At 49.2% G+C, this 20879-nt stretch overlaps 1 protein-coding gene across 1 annotated transcript in view; it reads right to left on the bottom strand.

Moving 5' to 3' along the window:
- DHTKD1 (dehydrogenase E1 and transketolase domain containing 1) overlaps positions 1 to 20879 on the bottom strand; it is a 1484612-nt gene that overhangs the window by 482815 nt on the left and 980918 nt on the right. Inside the window, exon 12 of the mRNA XM_078674167.1 lies at positions 730 to 836. Within this exon, the coding sequence (XP_078530293.1) occupies positions 730 to 836 (107 nt within the window). The remainder of the gene's footprint in view (positions 1 to 729; positions 837 to 20879) is intronic.

Genomic DNA, 20879 nt, shown 5'->3' with positions numbered 1-20879 from the left:
TCAGTTACCAGAGTCTTAGTAGGACAGACTCCAGGGCACTAGTGGCAAACAACTTCAATCACCATGGCTGGTGGCTAGTGGCCCTTATCTGCCCAGTGCTTCCCCTGAACAGGGACTGGCAATCTGATTTCAGAAAAGGAAGATTGAAAGTGAAAGTGAGCACTGTTTTTAATAACACAACCATTCTCTGCATCACCCGACCCTTAGTGTGGAGAGGTGTGGCTCACTGGTTAGAGGCGGCAGACCTGTAAGCAGAGAACGGCCCGGGACCAGGGTTCAAATACCGACGCGGCAGGGTCTTGGACCAGGGTCAACAGACTCGATAATTCTCTCCTCAGTGCCTACTCTAACCAGGGAACACACTCGGTAACTCTGGGCATTAAGCTTGCCTCATCTCTACAACGGCCCCCCACAGACGCCGGGGATGCCTGGTTTCACCCTGGAGATACCCAGAAAAGGAGCATCTCACAGGGAAAACCAGGACGGGTTCCCCAGCGGTCTACAGCGCCAGGACACTCGGGTAGAGTAACAGTGCGCTTTACAAGTATCCCACATTTACATTTACAATGAAGGGCCATACACATGCACGTGTCCTTCCTCATAATTTCCAATTATTAAGTACCATCTGAAAACAAAATATTGTATGAATGTTAACAGTGAAAACATTCATTAACAATCAGACTCATTTTTGCAATGCAAAGTTAAGAAAAGGCAAGTATGTCCCAATACCTGAAGGAAGCGTTCAATTCTGCAAGAGGAGTGCTCTGGGCCTGCACCATCATATCCGTGAGGGAGAAGAACTGTTAGTCCACTTTGAAGCAACCATTTGGCCTCACCTGCAAAAACGAACATAGCAACCCTTACATAAATTTAACCGATATAAAAAATTCACACTATTTAGTCACTGCATATTTATTTATTTAACCATTGTATAAAGTGCTAAGCACAGAGATATGGGGGTTCTTTACATATCAATAACCAGTGATGTGATGGCTATACGGATAACACAAGCCCAGGAACATTGTAATGATAAGAGGAAACTAGTGATGATGTAAGAGAACTACTGCAGAGTACACAGTGAGAGATTGTGGCTAAGAGAAAATATTAGGTTTATTTGCATTGTATATTTTTTCCTTACCTTTTTTTGAAAGATCAACTACACTAAATTTGGTAGCAGGCTGGCATGACTGTAGGGTGCTGTGGTTATACAGTGCAATAAAGAACACATTTTTAAATAGCATTTCATGAATTCAATGGAGCAGAGGAAGCGTTCTTAAGTGACCAGGTAATAGCATTATTGCACTTGCAACCATTCTAAAGTGGTGAGCACTAAAGGTTTACTTCATAAAATATGTAAATGTTAATCTGTTTTTTTATCCTAAACACCTTAACAAGAATAATGCATCCTCCCCTCTACACACATCTTTGAGAAGCTTTCTGAATTTTTTTCCATTGGGCTCAGTTCTCCAACCAATTGGCAATGATTTTCATAGTTTGGGGGACAGGTAGGATGAATCTTCCACCTCATCTGACCTGCTGAATACATGGGACCCTCAGGAGACCTGTTTTAGAGGATCTTAGAGCCCTGTTTGGGGCGCAGGATGTCAGAAGAGCCCTGACCATACAGGGTCCCTGCCATTGATTGTCCTGTTAGCCAAGAATTGTGCCTTACATTTTATACTCTTCTCAACAGGGAGCCCGTGCCAGGAGCCAAGGCATTTTTGCTGAAGAGCTTTTAGGTAGCTTAACGATGGTTCTTGCAGTGGCATGTTGCACCACTTGGAAGTCTTTTTAACGGATTTGAGTGGACCCATATTTATCAAAAACCCCTGTAGACTAAGTGGTCAACAAGTCTTAGAGCCAGGACACTTGTCTGAGGTAGAAGAGTTTAAAGAGGTCACCCGATTGATCTAAAGTGAGGAGACGCACATATTCAACAAACTACAGTAAGGGTTGTGCTAGGTATGCACTGGTGAGATGTACAAAAAATATTTCAAAGTTGTATCTATTGATTCGGGCGCTCCTCTTCCATTGGTCTACCGTCAAGGCCAAACTGTTCCGAAAATGAGAAGATTAGTGAAAGGAGCGTCAAGTTCACACAAAAATCATAATTTCAATACTGTAGTCCATGTTTTATTGTTCAAAATTCTTTTTCCAAAATTCAAGTTCCAACAGATAAATATGCAATCCAATGTGATATGTTCAATTCAGTTTAGGAATATGTTTTATCCAAATCAAATGCTTCTTGTAAACGAATAATCACAACTCAACAACAGCATATGCGTGTCATCCTCCTAGGACATCATCAGGGCTGTGAAGTAATAAAACAGAAAATCATAATCTAATTCTAGGTATATAGTATCAATTTCTACAAACTCTGTAACTATACACCTTTGTCTAATCAAAAAATAATGATGACACTGTGTCACTCATTTTGAGGCAAGCGAAAACAATCATCCTGCCTATATTCCATTCTAACATTTAGATTAATAGGCCTGAATCCACCACCCAAAACACAACATACCAAATTCCTGCATATAACACATTCCATTAATGTAAAAGAAAAGATATATATGTGACAAAATACCTCATCAAAATGAACAGCTAAAATACGCTGGTGACTGAATCCTACTTCAATTGGGCTAGAATGTATTCTTCACCGAAATCCCCATACACCGTGGCCTGTATATTAAGATATCCTATCAATGTGAAATGAAATAAAAAAAATGGAGGTCCTGCCGTGGAGCTGCCGCGATAGCCGGCAAGGCTGGGCCCAGGCATCAGCCGAGGCATGCCTGACCTTCGGGGTGATGGGCCTGCTGCCTTGGGCTGTGGGCGGACCTGTGCCCTGACTGTTTGCGGAGGCTCCCCCGGGACATCGCCCTGGAGATGGGCAGGACCATCTCTCGCTCTGAGCCAGTCTGCGACCCTTTCACTGGGGATTGGAGCTGCCCATATTGGAGATACGCAGCACTGCCATCTTGTGGGCTGCCGGACAGGGTTCTCGCTCCGCAGCCACCTGGAGATTCCTGTGTTGGGAGTTTGTGGGATCGGCGGTCGGATCAGACTGCGGCACCACTGCCTTCCCCCCATCCCTTGGGGGCGCGCCTTTGGAATCCAGTCTCTGTCCTTGGTGGCCCAGAGTGCTATGACTGGTAGTTGTGGTGAGGCCGGGAGTGTGGCTCGCTCCCACTCCTCCTACTTGTTGTGCGGCTTGCGTGTGCAGCTGCTGCCTCCCTGCCCGCCCATTCTTGGTTTGGAGCCTGGCTAGACAAGAGATCCATCTCCATCCAGTGATACCCCGGTGAGTGTGTTGGGCCCTTCATTATCTTCAGTCCATTCAGTACCAGAGGGCTTACGCACCTCCCCGGCTGTCACGCTGCCCCGGGAGCCATTTCATCTGCTTGGAGTGGGGTGCCCCCCGTCAAGCAGACAACACTGCTGCCTGGCTCCGAACAGTGCTCCTGGCTGATTCTGTGGCGCCGAACTGGCCGTTGCTGGGAGGTGGAAGTTGGAGACACCTATTGAGGGGGGAGAGGGGCTCACCACCTGCGGAGGTGGCCGGGCTAGGTCCTTATGCGGCTTATGGGTGTTGAGCCCTCTCCCGGTAGCTGCCCATGGTAGCCCCTTAGTGTATCCCTGAGATAGGGGCCGTGCCTGTGCTGCCTTCCAGCCTGCCACCCATTCTGGACTTCCATATTGGGACGCCTCCCCTGGCCTCGACCACAATGGCTAAGGATAAACCTACTGGAGCCGCATCCAAACAATCCACTATGGACAAGTACACTGGTGCCAGCACCCAGCCACCTGGCCCGGACTGCCACAACCGATATTCCGGACAATGCTGCGCTATTGCGCAATCCAGAGATGCTTTGGAGGCCAAGATTGGCACAGTGGGATAAGATGTCATGCTCCTTCGCCAAGACCTCCGCACTGCGGTCCACCGGATTACTGAAACGGAAACACAGATCTCCGTTACGGAGGACGCTGTGACCACCCTTCAAAAAAAGATGTCCAATTTGGAGTTGCTGATGCACGGCCTGGCGGCCAGAGTGGAAGATGCAGATGGCAGAGCTCGGAGGAACAACCTCAGTTTTGTGGGGTTTCCTGAGGGCTGTGAGAGCAATAACACTGTTGACTTCCTAACAAAATGCTTTATAATTGAATGGGCGCATCATGTTCAACAGCAGAAGCCACCTCCTGTACAGGGACCGTGATATGATTGTCCAAAAAGATCGACTCAAGAGAGTCCTTACCTACGCTTCTCAGCCCATCATGATTTTCTCCGACTATGCTAAGGTGGTCCGACAGCACTGGGGTGGACGATGGCTACCTCCTGGCTGGCTGGCGCCACTCTGAAATAGTAATCTTTTTAAAGCTGGGCCGACCCCCAGAACTGCATGCCTCATTTAGACTGATCTCCCTTATTAATGTGGAGGCCAAACTTTTGGCCAAAATCATTGCCAACCGCACTGTTCCACACATTACGACTTTAGTCCATTCTGATCAGGCGGGCTTTAGGCCCGGTCACACCATCACACAATTTTCATCACACAAACAATGCCATCGCTTCTGTGGATCGGCTGACTGAGCCAGCTGCGCTCCTTCTTGCGGATATAGATAAGGCCTTTGACTCCCTCAGCTGGACCTACCTCTTTGCGCTCTTGACCTGCCTGAACATTGGCCCTAGACTCCTTAAATATATTCGCCTCCTGTATACAGATATCACCGCCTCGGTACGGATTGCTGACTCAGTCTCGCAGCCGTTCCATATCGGCAGAGGCACTCGGCAGGGGTGCCCTTTAACTCCCAATTGTTTTGCGCTCACCATGGAACCTCTTGCGGCGTGGGTACGCAATGATGCCCAGGTACATGGCTTTGAGTATGTCACGGGAGGTCTCTGATCGTATAGCATTATACGCTGATGATGTATTGTTCTTTTTGACATGCCCAAATAGATCTGGCCCACGCAGGCTTCGCATTATGCAAATTTTCGGCCACACTTCCGGTCTCTATTTGAACGCCTGTAGGTCGTTTCAGTGCGGAGTTGATCAGCTTGGAACCTGGACACAAGAGGTGACGGTGGTGTCTGATGGCTTTAAATATCTTGGGGTGTCCTTGTTGTTGTCGCAACCTGGCTCCTGGGCTACAAATCTGCCCCCTATGCTGATTCAGATCAGACAGGTGGCTTCTGGTCACATCTGCCCCTGACTGTTTGGCAGATCGGCCATTTTCAAAATGGTGTCGCTGCCTTGCCTTCTCTATCAACTCCAGCACCATCCCTACCCAATACCGCATTCATGGTTTTGGCAATTAAACTCAATCCTTAGTCACTTTCTTTGGAGTGGGGGGGTCCATGGGAGTCGCACTGCGAACGTGCTTTCAGTCCACTTACTGTGGGGGTCTTGCGACCCCAGATATCCAGGCCTATCATGCAGCGTCCCACCTCCTAAAATTAAATGATTGGTGGTACGCTGATAGACGAGACCCTGCCTACGTTGTGTTGGCTCATGGACTCCAAATCTTTGCACATGATTCTATACTCCAGCGCAACGCTCAAGCCACTACCGCCCGCAACTCGGACGGTGTTTGTGATCTGGCGACAAGCTCTGCGTAGGATGGGGTGGAGGGGCAGACTCACTAAAGAGACTCCTCTTTGGCGCAACAGCCTCTTACCACAATTCCTTGCTCTCCCTGGGTTTGTGAGTTGGGATAATATTGGAATCTCAGTGGTTGGCGATGTCCTTCAGACCCGGACTCTTAAGTCCTTCCAACAGCTACAATCGGACTTTCAAATGCCCCGATCCCAATTCTATAGGTATCTGCAATTTCGCAATGCTTTTTCCCCTTACCTTGCCGGACGCCATCCCCGATTTTAACCCCGTTGAGGCCAACGTATTTTTAGGTGAGATGGGTGCACACACAATCACAGCACTATATCGCACTTTAGTCACTAATAGCCACACTACACTCCACAGGACCAGAGCTGCCTAGCCGGAAGACTTGGGTCCATATGATGAGGACAACTGGGTTGAGGCTCTTGAATCCCTGTGGGATGCGGCCATCGGGGCACGCCTTAAACTCATACAATTCAAATACCTTCATCGGGTATACTTCACTCGCTACAGGCTTTGACGCGCTGGGATGATTGCGTCCCCCCAGTGCCTGCGCTGTGGCTTGACCAAGGGCACCTTCCTCCACACGATTTGGGACTGTACTGTTTAACGCGGTTTTGGCATGGGGTACTGACCTGTCTCTCTGAGGTTCTGGGGAGGAAGATCCCACGGACACCGCGCTTGACTATGCTGCATGGATCGGAGGGAATAGATACAAACGACATCTGCTATTTCTGGGGCAACCGGATGATTTCAGGTAAGTAACGGAAAAAAAAACAAATTTTGTTGCGCGCGCTGCATCGCATTTGGCGATGCAGAACGCGCAACGAAAATCGTTTTATTTAATTGTTTCGTTACCTGAAATCGTCCATTTGCCGCATTTTACAACCCCCCACCCTGCCCCTCTCCCGCCCCACGTCACGGCCCGGTGGCACGCCCTATACGGGCTGTGGCTGTATATTCTCCTTTTCTCAACTAATGTATTGTGTAAACGTTGACATCTTTTCTAATGCCATGCTATGTATACAATGTACCGCCCTGGGATTTCATGGGCTTACTGTTCCTGTCAATAATAACATTTCTTGAGGGGGAAAAAAGTGTACCTATGGTATATGTCCTTGCATTAAGTGTAGCTACACAGCTTTCGTGAAATCCCAAGAATTTACTTAAGTAGGACAAGAAATCCTTCTCCAAGAAAATATTTGTGTACTGCATTTTAGCATGAGCAAATATGCACGTGTAGATTTGCTCATGTGAAAATCTGAGTGCTTGTAAGTTCACTTTCCCTCCAATCACTTTTTTCCCCAACTCTGAAAAAAGGTTTACGTCTGCCATTGTAGGGAGCAAATTTCCAAAATTTTTCATTATGGGAAAAGATTAGAGAAGAGTTGTTGAAAACCCTTAAAACATGAAAGTTGGTAGGTTTGCACAGACTCAAAAGAGCATTCTAACCCTGGAACTATTGCTTACCACTACCTTCAGCCCCAGTATGGAAATCTGCGGAAACATGGCAACAAAAGGGGATTGCAAGTATTCAAACACTACTATGGTATGAGCCCTGGCATAATCAGAGAGGCTTTATCAGAGCTCTTATATAATGACATTGCTGCCATAATTTGTTTCTGCAAACATGGCACCAAAGGGGCAAGTGAATTTTGTTACAAGTATATCGATGAAGCAACCTGCCCCCTGGAAAAGTAGATATTTTGTTAACCTCATCACTGCGGCGGAAATTCTGCCGCAGTGCTGAACATTCCAGCCGTGGGCGTGGTCATGACGGCTCCCGGCCATCATCAGCACACGCCCACCATGACTCATGACGGCCGGGAGCCGTCATGAGCATCGAAGAGGTTAAATTACACACCCCTGAGACAGTGTGATTTCCTCAGTTCCCTTCTGTAAGTATGTGTTACTTTCTAGAGGCAGTGATAATCAAGAAACGTATACATAAGACGCACTGATTCATTCAAGAGATGTTCATTCATTTAGGCCTTCATCCACTGCTCGGAGTTGGATGATCCACCTGCTCTCAGGCCATCAACCTTCCTCCAAAAACCTGTTTCTCCTTTGGTTGGACTGTGTGGAATAAAGGTAGAAATAAACAAACCTATATATACTGCTAGTTATTTGTTGCAAAAACATTATGAGTAGTTTAATGTAAAGCAGTTTAAACAAGAATTTTCAAAGCCAATAGGCCTCTCCTCTGAGGTGAGAGCTATTGGCTTTGTCACTGTTTAGCCATGTTGTACAACAAAGTGGCTGCCGGACAGCATAGCTGAAAGCTAAAATTAAATGTAAAAAAAGCTGATGTGGCCAGCACTGGCCACATTTTACTGCTGGAGGGAGGGAGGGCGAGCTGGGAGGCAATACCTAGGGATGAGGGAGAGGCAACATGGACAATAGAGAGGGAATGGGGAAAAAGCACTATAATGCAGCCAGTGGGGTCCAGGTCACAGCACTTGTTTTTGTTATGGTGAGTAGGGGCAAGCAGCAACACAGATAAGGGATGGCGGAACAAGCAGCAACATGGACGAGGAACAGTGGGGGCAAGTAGCAACATGATGGAGGGTGGGGGCAAGCAGCAACACAGGGAGGTAGTGTGGGGGAAAGCAGTAACATGGATGAGGGAGGAGGGGTGGGGGCAAGCCGTAAAACGGATGAGGGAGGGAGGATGGGGAAGCAGCAACATGTGCGAAGGAGGGAGGTTGGTGGGAAGCAGCAACACATACGAAGAAGAAGAGTGGGGGTAAGCAACAAAATGGTTGAGGAGGGAGGTAGGGGCAAGCGGTAACGTGGATGAGGGGGCAGATGGTGAAAGTAGTAACATGGATGAGGGTGGGTGGGGCAAGCAGTAACACAGATGTACAAGCAGAGAAATGGATGAGGGAGGGTGAGTGGGGCAAGCAGTAACGAACAAGTTACTTACCTTCGGTAACGATATATCTGTAAGAAACAGTAGTTAGTATTAGATTCCTTACCTTAGAATATCCCCAGGCGTCAGTCTGGATCCGGAAACTTTTGCGTAGCAGTACCCCTGCGCGTCGGTAGGCGTCGTCTGCAGGCGTCCCCTGCGGCTCCGCGTCGTCGGCGTCGTGCGCCGTGATGACGTCGCTGGAGTATATAGACGCCGCCTCCGCTCGCTGACGTCAGTTCTTTGCACACAGCTTTTCCGCGCCAGAACACGCAGAGCCATGTGAGAACCAACACTGGTGCCATGTGAAACTAGGGCCCTGAAAGGGATGTCCTTAACCCTAGGTATCAGTTCGCAGAACGGGGAGGATGGGTGGGGCGGTAAGGAATCTAATACTAACTACTGTTTCTTACAGATATATCGTTACCGAAGGTAAGTAACTTGTTCATCTGAAAGAAACAGGTTAGTATTAGATTCCTTACCTTAGATTAGATACCCCAGCAATACCAACCCCGGTGGTGGGTCTGCGAACCAATACAACCTACACCAGAAAATCCTGGAGGACCGAACGGCCAAAGAAGCCATCCCTCCTGACTTGACTGTCCAGGCAGTAGTGCCTCGCAAAGGTGTGCAGCGAGGCCCACGTAGCTGCCTGGCAAATGTCCTGCAAAGGGACTCCCCGGCCCAGAGCAGTAGTAGCCGCCGTGGCCCGAGTGGAATGGGCTCTCAGCCCGACAGGAGGCTCCTTCCGAGCCAAAGAGTAGCACGCTTTGATGCACAGGACGACCCACCGGGAGATGGTTCGTTTCTGTACCGCCCGTCCCTTCTTCTCACCCACGTAGCCAACAAACAGTTGGTCATCCACCCGGAACTGGCGTGTGCGATCCATGAAAAATGAAAGCGCACGTTTTGGGTCCAGACGATGGAGCCGCTCCTCATCTTTTGAAGGATGCGGAGGCGGGAAGAAGGAGGGTAAGGTGATGGACTGCCCGATGTGAAAAGCAGAAACTACTTTGGGCAGGAAAGAAGGTCTAGTTCTCAGAACCACCTTGTCCGGATGAATGGACATGAAAGGAGGTTTGACAGAAAGAGCCTGGAGCTCACTCACTCTCCTGGCAGAGGTGATGGCAACCAGGAAGGTCGTCTTTAAAGTGAGGAGACGGAGAGGACAGGAATGAAGCGGCTCAAAGGGAGCGCACATCAAGAAAGTCAGAACCAGGTTCAAGTCCCACTGAGGCATCACGAACGGAACAGGTGGATACATGTGCGTGATGCCCTTCAAGAATCTCGTTACAATAGGGGACTTGAACAAAGATGGCTGATCAGGTAGCCTTAAGAAGGCGGAAAGGGCAGAAAGGTAGCCCTTGATAGTGCCCAGAGCAGAGCCCTGCTGGGCAAGAGAGAGAAGAAAGAGGAGAACCTCGGAGAGAGGGGCAGAAAGGGGATCCACAGCCTTTGCTGTGCACCATGCCACAAATCTGTTCCACCGGCAGGCGTATACCGACTTTGTGGAGGGACGCCTGGCTGCCAGAATCACATCACAGACTTCAGGAGGCAAGTCAAATGGCCTCAACTGTCGCCGCTCAATCTCCACGCATGGAGGTGGAGACTGGACAGGTTCGGGTGGAGGACCGTCCCCTGCTGCTGCGACAGAAGGTCCTCCTGAAGGGGCAGGCGGATCGAGGGACCGACTGACATGCTGAGTAGCTCGGGATACCAGTACCTTCGAGCCCAGTCCGGAGCCACAAGGATAACTTGGGCCCGGTCGCGCCTGATCTTCTTCAGCACTCTGGGCAGAAGTGGTATAGGCGGAAAGGCGTACAACAGACCGCAACTCCACTCGCGCCGAAAGGCGTCTCCGAGCGAGTGCCGTCTTGGAAACTCCAACGCGCAGAACTGATGACATTGCGCGTTCTCTTCTGTGGCGAATAGATCTAACCAAGGCTCTCCCCATTGCAGAAAGAGGCCTTTCGCCACGTCCGAGTTCAGACGCCATTCGTGATCCACCGAGCACCGACGGCTGAGTTCGTCCGCCCTGGCGTTCAGAGAACCTGCCAGGTGTTGAACCGTCAGAGTCACGCCCTGACGTTCCAGCCATTGCCAGAGGCGCAGAGCCTCCTGGCAAAGGGTCCACGACCCCACTCCGCCCTGCTTGTTGCAGTACCACATCGCGGTGGTGTTGTCCGTGAACACCTGCACTACACTCCCGTTGACAAAGGGGAGGAATGCCTTCAGTGCTAGGCGAATCGCCCGCAGCTCCAACATGTTGATATGGAGCCGGGACTCCGCCGGAGACCAGATGCCTCTGATCTCCGCCTCTCCCAAGTGGCCTCCGGTTGGGGAAGGGAGAGGGATCTGCCTCTGACCCAATCGCGGTCCGTAAGCCACCACTGCAACTGTCTCGCAGTGCCCTCCGAGATCAGGACATGGTCGGATAGGTTGCCTTGATGCTGGGCCCACTGAAACTTCAGGTCCCACTGCAGAGCCCGCATCCGCCACCGGGCGTGATGCACCAGAAGGATGCAGGAAGCCATCACCCCCAGCAGCCGCAGCGTCAACCTGACCGAAACCCGGGATAACGGCTGAAAGATGGGAATCAAAGCCTGTATATCCCGGACCCGCCGTTCCGGAGGATAAACCCGAAACTGCGCCGAGTCGAGAACCGCTCCGATGAAAAGGAGCTTTTGAGAGGGACACAGGTGTGATTTCGGCACATTGATGGAAAACCCCAGCTCGTGCAGGAGGTCTGCCGTCATCTGAAGGTGGTGGACGACTGTTTGGGGCGAGCCCGCCTTCAACAACCAGTCGTCGAGGTAGGGGAAGACTGAAACCCCTAACCGGCGCAGATGAGCTGCGACCACCGTCATCACTTTCGTGAACACCCGTGGGGCGCTGGTAAGGCCGAATGGGAGCACGATAAACTGAAAGTGCTCGTGGCCTACCGTGAACCGCAGGTAACGCCGGTGGGCCGGCAGGACGGGGATGTGAAAATACGCATCCTGCAAGTCCAACGCCACCATCCAGTCTTGCAGGTCTAGAGCAGCCAAGACCTGAGCCAAAGCCAACATCTTGAACTTCTCCTTCCGGAGGAAGCCGTTGACGTTCCGTAGATCCAAGATAGGACGCAGGCCCCCCTTGTCCTTCTTGGGTACCAGAAAGTAGTGGGAATAGCAACCACACCCTACTTCTGGCCCAGGAACGCGCTCGATGGCCCCCTTGGCCAAGAGGGCCGTAACTTCCTCCTGCAGAAGTGTCAAGTGGTCCCCCGACACACGGTGGTTCTGCGGTGGCATGGCTGGAGGAGTGGTCTCGAAGGGGAGGGAGTAGCCCCTTCGGACGAGCTGCAGCACCCACCTGTCCGATGTGATAGTGCGCCAGCGGGAGCGGTGATGGCGAACCCTGCCACCCACTGGCGTCACATGGGCCTGACCTCGCCGCTGTCCCCGACCGCCTCCACGGCGGAATCCACGGCCGCCACCGCGTTGAGAAGTGTTCTGCGGTGCGTGGCTGGCAGCACGTGTGGGACTGCCCCTTCCTTGGCCACGAAAGGAGCGAAACGAACCCGTTTGCTGGCGCTGGGTCGAGAGACCCAAGGACTTGGCCGTGACCCTGGAGTCCTTGAAGCGCTCAAGCGCGTTGTCCGCTTTGTCGCCAAACAGGCGACTGCCATCGAACGGCATGTCCATCAAGGCATTTTGGACATCTGCCGAAAAATTGGCGGATCTCAGCCAGGCGTGGCGACGAATCGCCACCGTCGTGGACATCGCTCTGCCCAGCGAGTCGGTCGTATCAAGACCACACCTGATGGAATACCTTGCCGCGTCTCGGCCTTCAACCATAGCCTGGCCGAGCTTGTCCCGTACCTCCTGCGGGCATTGCGGCAGACACTCCGCGACCGTATCCCACAGAGAGTGGGTGTAGCGGCCCAAGAGGCATGCGGTGTTGCAAGACCGCAGTCCCAGACTCAGGGACGAGAAGACCTTTTTGCCATACTGGTCGTACCTCTTAGATTCCCGGTCGGGCGGGGCCGACGGGAATGCGGATTGGGATGTTGAGGCCTGGATCACCAGACTCTCAGGGGTGGGATGGGTGGACAGGAACTTAGGGTCGTCCGAACATGGACGGTGGCGCCTGGCAACGTTCCTATCAACAGGCGAACCTGAAGCGGGCCTGGACCACGTGCCCAAAAGAACGTCCGTCAAGGCTTCATTAAACGGCAGCAGAGGCTCCTGTGGGCATGACTGCGGTTTGAAGACCTCGGTGAGGATGTTAAGCTTCACTTTTGCGACGGGGAGCTCAAGGCTCAAGGCCTTGGCAGCCCTCATCAGCACCACAGAATAAGCAGCCCCAGCCTCCGACGCCACAGTGGGAGGCGAGACAAAACCAGGGTTAGGAGAGTCGTCCAGACCACTGGCATCACCCAAGTCACCTGTCCAGTCCACGTCGTACTGACACTCGCGTGACAGAGGGTCCTCAGACCCCTCCCAACCCTCTCCATAATCTTCATCATCACCATACAGTGATTCAACGATGTAGACCGGCTCCTCGGGGTCAATGGGCCCCATCGGCGCCGGACTCGGCGTCGGACGACGCCGGTCCGACTCCGCGTCCGAAATAGGAGAGGGAATGGGGGTGGCGCCGCCCGGAGCCGGCGCCGGAGCCCCGACGCCGGCCGGAACCGGCGTCGGAGTCACTGCGCCGCGCGGAGGCGGCACCACGGGTTGCCCCGATGGAATCGGTGCCGGAGAGGCCGGTTGACGAGCCGGCGACGACCCTGAAGGGCCCAGCGGCGCCGGGGCCGGAGCCGCCGGCGGCGTCGGGGCCGGAGCACCCGACGGCGTCGGTGCAGGAGCACCCGAACCGCTCGGGCCCCCGGACGGGACCACCGGGCCCGCAGGCGCCGTAGGCCCCGTCGGAGGAGACAGCGCCCTCATGGCCATGAGGAACTCCTCTATCTCCTCGCGCAACGCGCCTTGCCCAGGGACCGACGGGTATGGAGCAGGCAGCGTCGGCGACCCACGCGGGGCCGCGGGGGTGGGGCTACCCGAACCCCCGGCCGCATCGCGCGAGCGTCGGGGGTGCGATGACGACGCCCCGACTTCTTGTGTCGCTTACCTGAGGAACCGGAGGAATGGTGACGACTCCCGGAGCGCTCGTGGCGGCTCCGCGACCGTTCTCTCGACCGCTCCCTCGACCTCCGGCCGGACCGGGACCGCTCCCGGCGCGGGGCCGACAGCCGGAACTCGAGCAGCTTGCGGGACCGCTCCCGTCTAGCCTTACCCGTCAAGGCCCGGCAGTCGACGCAGGACTCCACGTCGTGGTCGGCGCCCTGGCACCGGAGGCAGAGTCGATGGTGGTCGGTGACCGACATCAGGCAGTCGCACCCGTCACAATTTTTAAAACCGGGCATCCTACCGGCACCTTGAAGAGTTAGAGTAATCAAAAACTTTGGTCAAAAGACCGGAGTACTGCTCTTCGGATCTGCGCTAACTGGCGCGGAAAAAAGAAGAACTGACGTCAGCGCGCGGAGGCGGCGTCTATATACTCCAGCGACGTCATCACGTCGCACAAGTACCTTAATCTTCTCTAAGGTCCCTTGGGTTAAGAGCTTTAGCGCTTCGCATCAGACATCTCAAAATAGAGGGGTGGCTATATTAATTAAACAAGGTACTCCCTGTAATATAAAAAAAACACAATCAGACGCCTCAGGTAGGTGGCTGACAGTCCAATTGGCGTTTGAAAATTTTGACATGATCTGTGCCTCTTTTTACGGCCCCAATGTGGACAATCCAACTTATATTTATAAATTACAATCAGCACTGATGTTGGAACCTCCACCCTATGTCATCGGGGGAGATTTCAATGTTCTGTTAGACCCTTTGAAAGATAGATCTAATTTGAGTCACTATAAAGGGGCAGTCAAGGTACGTTGGGCACTACTTAATATGATCCATGATATGGATCTGATCGATCTATGGAGGGCACAAAAAGGAGATCAGCAGGGTTTTACTTTTTACAGCAAGAAGCATGGCCACTCCTCTAGGATCGATTACGTTTTCTTGGACAGAATGTCAATGGCCAACCTAGGGGAGGCATCAATACTTCCGAGTCACCTCTCTGATCATGCACCTTTGCAATTTGTTTATCAGAGTAAGGAGGTACAGCGGCAATCATTGAGATGGACTCTCAATAGGGCGAAGCTTTTAGATCCTGAGGTGGTTGAAGTAGTACAGGCTCCCTCTCTGGAATTCTTTTCTTTGAATTCAGGTTCCACAACACCGGACGTAGTATGGGACAAGTATAAGGCCTGACTAAGGGGGAAACTCCATGGAATAATCTGCTATAAGAATAATATCGAAGCTGAGGCACTAAAGGGGATTGAAGGGAGGATAAGTAGCCTGGAGAAAGAAAGAGACGGCATTAGCAATAGGGACACGAAGCAACTCACTCAGATCTTGAAGAATCTGGAAGAGGTAAGATCAGAATACAGAGGGAAGTTAGAAGCCAAGTGTAGGGCGCAGTGGAACTCCAGAATGATGCAGAACTATGAATACGGGGAGAAGGCAGGCGCCCTTTTGGCATGGAAAGCAAGAACCGATCGCGCTAGGAATGATATAAAAGAACTTATTATCAATGCTAGCGGGGAAATCTCTAGTAAGATCAAGGATATGCAGTCCTGTCTCCTTTCTATTTTCTCGGAACTGTATAGAGAGGATCTGGCTCCTTTACCGAGCTCTATCCAGTCATTTCTTAGGAATAAACATCTTCCTGTGCTCTCAGAAGAAAGTAAGAACAAATTAGAGGCTCCCTTCACATTAGAAAAAGCTGCAGGCTCGGATTCACTCACAAGCGAAATCTATAAACTCCTTAAAGAGGAGTTGATAGACGCACTGGGGGTCACCTTTAACTCAGTTTACAGCCCAACTGGGAAGGTTCCTAATACCTGGAAGGAGGCAATAATAGTTCTGATTTTAAAAACCGGCAAAGACCCGAAAAAGGCAGATTGTTATCGTCCAATCTCCCTGCTGAATGTCGATTATAAGATCTTTATGGGCATTTTGGCAGGGAGATTGGCAAAACTGATCCCGAGGTTAATACATCCGGATCAGAAAGGGTTCGTCGCAGGGAGATACATTCAGGAACAGTCGCAGCTCTTGATTGGTAATATTGATCTGGCCATTCAGAGGACAGAACCCTTGGCCGTTGTCGCTTTAGACGCGGCCAAGGCTTTTGATAAGAGTCTGCTGGATGTACCTCTGGGAGGTGCTGAGGTTTATGGGGTTTGGCCCAATTTTTATACGAACTTTGCAGAACTGTTACCAGGGTGCCTCCGCTCGAATTCTGCTAAATGGACTCCTTACATCGAGCTTCAATATCCAGAGAGGAACCAGGCAGGGGTGTTCGATCTCGCCTCTTTTATTTAATATATATATGGAACCATTGGCACAGATGTTGAGACTGGACGATTCAATCTATCCTTTTAGATCAGAACAATACAGCTCCAAAATAGCTCTCTATGCCGACGACCTAATACTGTACACTAGTAACCCAGAGACAACGATCCCAAGGGTGGAGGAGCTTATGTGTGAGTTTGGGTCCTTATCCGGGTTTCTTGTCAATAAAACCAAGACAGAGGTGATGTGTTGGAATCTGGAGTGGCCGGGGAGAGTTAGTGTTGAACTGAGATATCTGGGGATTTATGTAGTAAAGGAACTGGAGAAGATACCTGAGCTTAACCTAAATAGAGTCATAAAGGAAATAGATGGCCTCTTTAGTAGATGGAGGAACCTTCCCTTAACTATCTATGGAAAAACTAACTTGGTGAAGATGGTCATTCTACCTAAGCTGCCTTACCTTTTCTCTTCTATACCATTAACATTCTCGAATAAAAGCTTAATGAAGGTACAGAGCAAGATTGGGAGCTTTGTCTGGGGCAACAAAGGTGTTCGTCTGGCGTGGAAAGAACTTAGACGCAGACTAAAGAAAGGCGGGCTTGCCCTCCCCGATGTAAGGCTATACGCAGCACAGCAGCATTCCAGTTTAAAAGCATACGGATGCTACTTGTGAAACCAGGGGAGTCAGCCTGGGGCAGGTTGTTGGGTGAAATGGCGCGAGTGGAGGGAGGAGGAGATGGCGAGGCTTTTCTATACAAGTTTGGTTCACCAAGATTCTTCAAGCGGGTACGCTTCAAGGTTTTGAGGGCAGCCTTGAAGCTATGGTATAGGCTCAGACGTAGTTGGGGCATTGGATACTATTCGGACAGTGCCCCTGTCGGGGATGCACCGGGAACACCGGACTGCCTAATGGACAGTTTGGCGTTGCCCATTAGACGGGCAGGCATTACTGTCTGGTCCGAACTGGTAGACTCCGGGGGGATACATCCATGGGAATACCGGAGGGCTAAGATTGGGCCAGGGCTCTCCAGATTCAAATATTTACAGTTAATATCATGGTACGAGGCAGAAAAGGGGGAGGTCAGAGGGAATAGAGAGATTGAAGATTTGTGGCAATCTATCCTTTCAATCAATAAGGAAATCTCTATTTGGTATAACAACCTGTTGGAATCTGAGGACCACGAGACACCCCCCTTAGCTACAGTCTGGATGGAAACTCCTCTTGGGCCATCAATAGAGCCCTTGTATGAGCCCTCTTTAAAGACTCTGTATAAATTTGTCAAGCCCGCTTGTCTAAAAAAAAAAAATCATTTCTTTGTCATCAACAGACTTTATTATACTCCCGCAAAAATCGCCAAGTTTGCCCCAGAACCAGCCCCTAAATGCCCCAGATGCTTAACACCTCTTGCCAATGACCTACATATCTTCTTTGAGTGTCCAGCTCTTGTAAGATTTTGGACTGAGGTGGGCGTCAACATTCGTGATATCTTTAATACCATCATAGAGATTAACATGTCATTAGTGTTTTTTGGAGATGATGGTTGTCTCAGTCAGACCCTCTCTCAGAAGGATAGAGGTCTATTAATCAATTTGATCTTGCTGGCCAGAAGGGAAGTTTGCAGGAGGTGGAAAGATCCCTTACCACCACAAAGGGAAGACTGGCTTAAAGCCTCATTCTCCATGGCTCGTTTAGACTATGAGGGTGTAGAAGATACGCCAATAAACATCTGGCATCCCTTTGTGAGTTGGGGAAATAATGTAAGATTAATTTAATACAATTGGTCTAATGATTACACCAAGTTCCCTCACAAAAAAGGGTTCGGTCGGATGACCCAAGCGAGTGCGGTAAGCCGTAAGGGCCACAGATCACGTAGGCGGCTTCATAAGACCCGCAGAGGCTTGAAAGGTGAGATGAGGACCAGAAAAAAAAAAGATAACAGCCTTTTACTCTGATCCTTGCTTTAAAACTGGACTTCAGACATTTAAGGTACTTCTTCAGAGTTTTCACCTACCTGAAATTTCACAAGCTGATGTTCGTTGTCTTCTCAAAGTGTTCGTGCCCCTCTGGATCTATGTAGCAATCTTGACCTTAATCTTGAGCTTCACTTTGTATTTGACTTTGTGGATCTAGATCTGATTCATTGGCAGATTCCACCACTTCTTCATATGCCGCCCTTAACTCTTTTGCGTGAGTAGTGTGGATCCACTTCGGCATTCCTGCACAACACCACTTCTCCTCCAGGCAGTTCTTTCTGATGCGCTTCCAGACCACTAACCAGTCTCCTGGATTTAAACAGTGACAGGAATGTCCTCTGTTGCCTCTGTCGCTGCAGTCTCCTGATTAGAGACAGATTTCACCATATCAGGCAGACTTCAGCAGTAAGTTAGCACAATGTCATCAGTTACCGAAACAAAAGCAGCTGAAGGAATATGGGCACGCCTCATTGCTCTTCCCATGATGAACTAGTGAGGCAACAAAATTGTCTTTCTGTCAGGAATACTTCTCATACTCATCAAAACAAGAGGAAGTGCATTGGGCTACTTTGGAACAGTTGAATCACAAACTCTGCCCAATTTAAACTTGAGATCTCCATTTGCTCTCTCCATCACACCTGAAGATTGTGGATGATAACTACAAAGAATTCTCTGACTGATCTGGAAATCTGTTCAAATTATCTTTAAAACCTCAATCTTGAAATGAGAGACACGATCATTCTCAAAATAAGCTGGGATTCCAAACTTCAGTATTAACTCCCCCAACAACAATTTGGCAACTGTAATGCAATCTGATCACCGGGTGGGATAGGCTTTGATCCATTTAACAAAACAAGCAGACAATGACCAAACTGTTACCAACAGACATATCTGCAAAGTCTGCTTGGAGTCTTGTATATGGGCCTTACGATTTGCCAATATGGTTTATCACTGTTAATGTCGGTCTTCATTTATTGTTTCTCCAATATGCCAAACGCTTTACACATATGCCCTCTGCAACATTTCTAAATCCTGTGTTTCCTAATATCTTTTAAAAACGTGTGCTAAGCTATCCTTTCCTGCTTGAGACTTATGAATGTATTTACCTATTGGATAAAACATTGCATCAGGCAGGACATACAAACTTTCAGCATTTAAATACAAATCTGGATAATTTTTCTTGTACCACAATTTCTCCCATTTCTTTTTCTCATCATCTGAAGCTTCTGCCTGAATAACCTTCATATAATTCAAAGACGTTTGAATTGAATTTATAAAGAAACAGTTCACATTTTCACCATTTTGCATAGTGTTTATTCTTGATTCATCTTTCTTTTTTCCTTGCATAACGGTCTCATCTTGCAATGTAAAATATTTTGTCATTTGATCTACCTATTAATCTCCAAGTGTGACTAAATTTTTTTCAGCCTTAAGGGCAACTCACTTGACCACCGCAATTTCCTTTGGCTGTTGTATTGCTTTTAATAAATCCAATATGTAACCACTATTCTTTATTGGAACTCCTGAAGATGTCATAAAGTCCCTGTGTGACCAAGGCTGACAGAAGTAATGAACAATTCCAAAACAACACTAGTTTTTTTGTTTAAATCTTTTTATTAAGGTTTTACAGGTCAAAGCCCCCAAGGGGGGGTAATACATCAGTCATGTATCCGTTATGTCACACACATTGAAGGGTTACATAAAATTCACAATGAAAAGTCATCTGCCATGTGTAGATGCCACCTTCCAAAACAACACTAGTTGTGTGTATTAATTGTCATATTCACATTTTCTGACAAGCAGCAAGCTCTGGCCAACACTACCAATTCTGCCACCTGTGCTGAGGTTACAACTGCAGAAAAGATGCTTCTTAAGTTTTAGATATAGAACATACTGCATAGACAGCTCTCAATGTTCCATATTGGTCTCGTAAACAAGAACCATCAACAAATAATGTCACATCAGACATTTCCAATGGGGTTTTTCTAATGACTGGTCTTGATTTAGCATATAACTCAGAAACGTCAATACATGTGTTTTCTGGTTCATCATCCGTTTTGCCATTTTTATTAATCTCCCCATCATCTCAATTGCTGTCTGAAATAGGAAGCAGTGTTGCTGGGGTTAAAGAATTACACATCTTAAAAGAAATGATCTCATCTGCAAGAATGACTAGCTCCTAACAAGTCAGCGGACTATTTGTCATGCACTTGGTTCTCGTTCATATCAATAAAATCTCAACCAAGTGTGGGACATATACAATTACAGTATGACTCATCACAATTCCTTCACTTTGTTCAAGAGAAATACAAACAGCTGCAACCACTTTTAAGCCATCTGAAAGACTTATAGCTACCGGATCCAATACGGCTGACAAGTATGCCACTGGTCGCATCATCCTCCATGTCTGTGTAAGGATAGATAACTCACACCTACCTCTTTCACGACAGAATAGGAATAAAGTCAGATGATATTCTGGCATTCCAAGTGCTGGTGCATGACACAAACTCTTCCTCAATACTTTAAATGCTTCAGGACATTCTTTGTCAAATGGTACCTGATCATGAAAGTCACTGTGTGTCAGCCTTACTAAATGCTTTGCAATAAAGGAAAAGTTTGGAATTCACTGACAACAGTAGCCAACAATTCAAAGTAACAACCGAACCTCCCGCTCATTTTTAGAATAGCAAAAACAAGTGCTTTGGAGACTTTCCTCACACCTTTTTCAAGACAGTGCCCAAGCTAAATCAATTCATTCTTTACAGTACTGCATTTTAGTTGGAGACACATTATGTACACTGTCAGCTACAATATTTATTAGGGCAATTGTATGAAGTTTACAGTCCTCTTTTACCTTAGGTGTGACTAACAAATCATCAATATATTGCACAAAGACTGAGTTATATGGCAACCTCAAACTTTCTAGATCTTCCTTCAAGACTGGTCTAAAGAATGAAGGACTTTCTGTTTGCCCTTGTGGGATCC

Source organism: Lissotriton helveticus, chromosome 1_1 (genome assembly GCF_964261635.1).
Source record: "Lissotriton helveticus chromosome 1_1, aLisHel1.1, whole genome shotgun sequence".
In the NCBI taxonomy this organism is placed as follows: Eukaryota; Metazoa; Chordata; class Amphibia; order Caudata; family Salamandridae; genus Lissotriton; species Lissotriton helveticus.
Note: the sequence above shows the minus strand (reverse complement) of the source record. Positions and strands in the feature narration are given on the sequence as shown.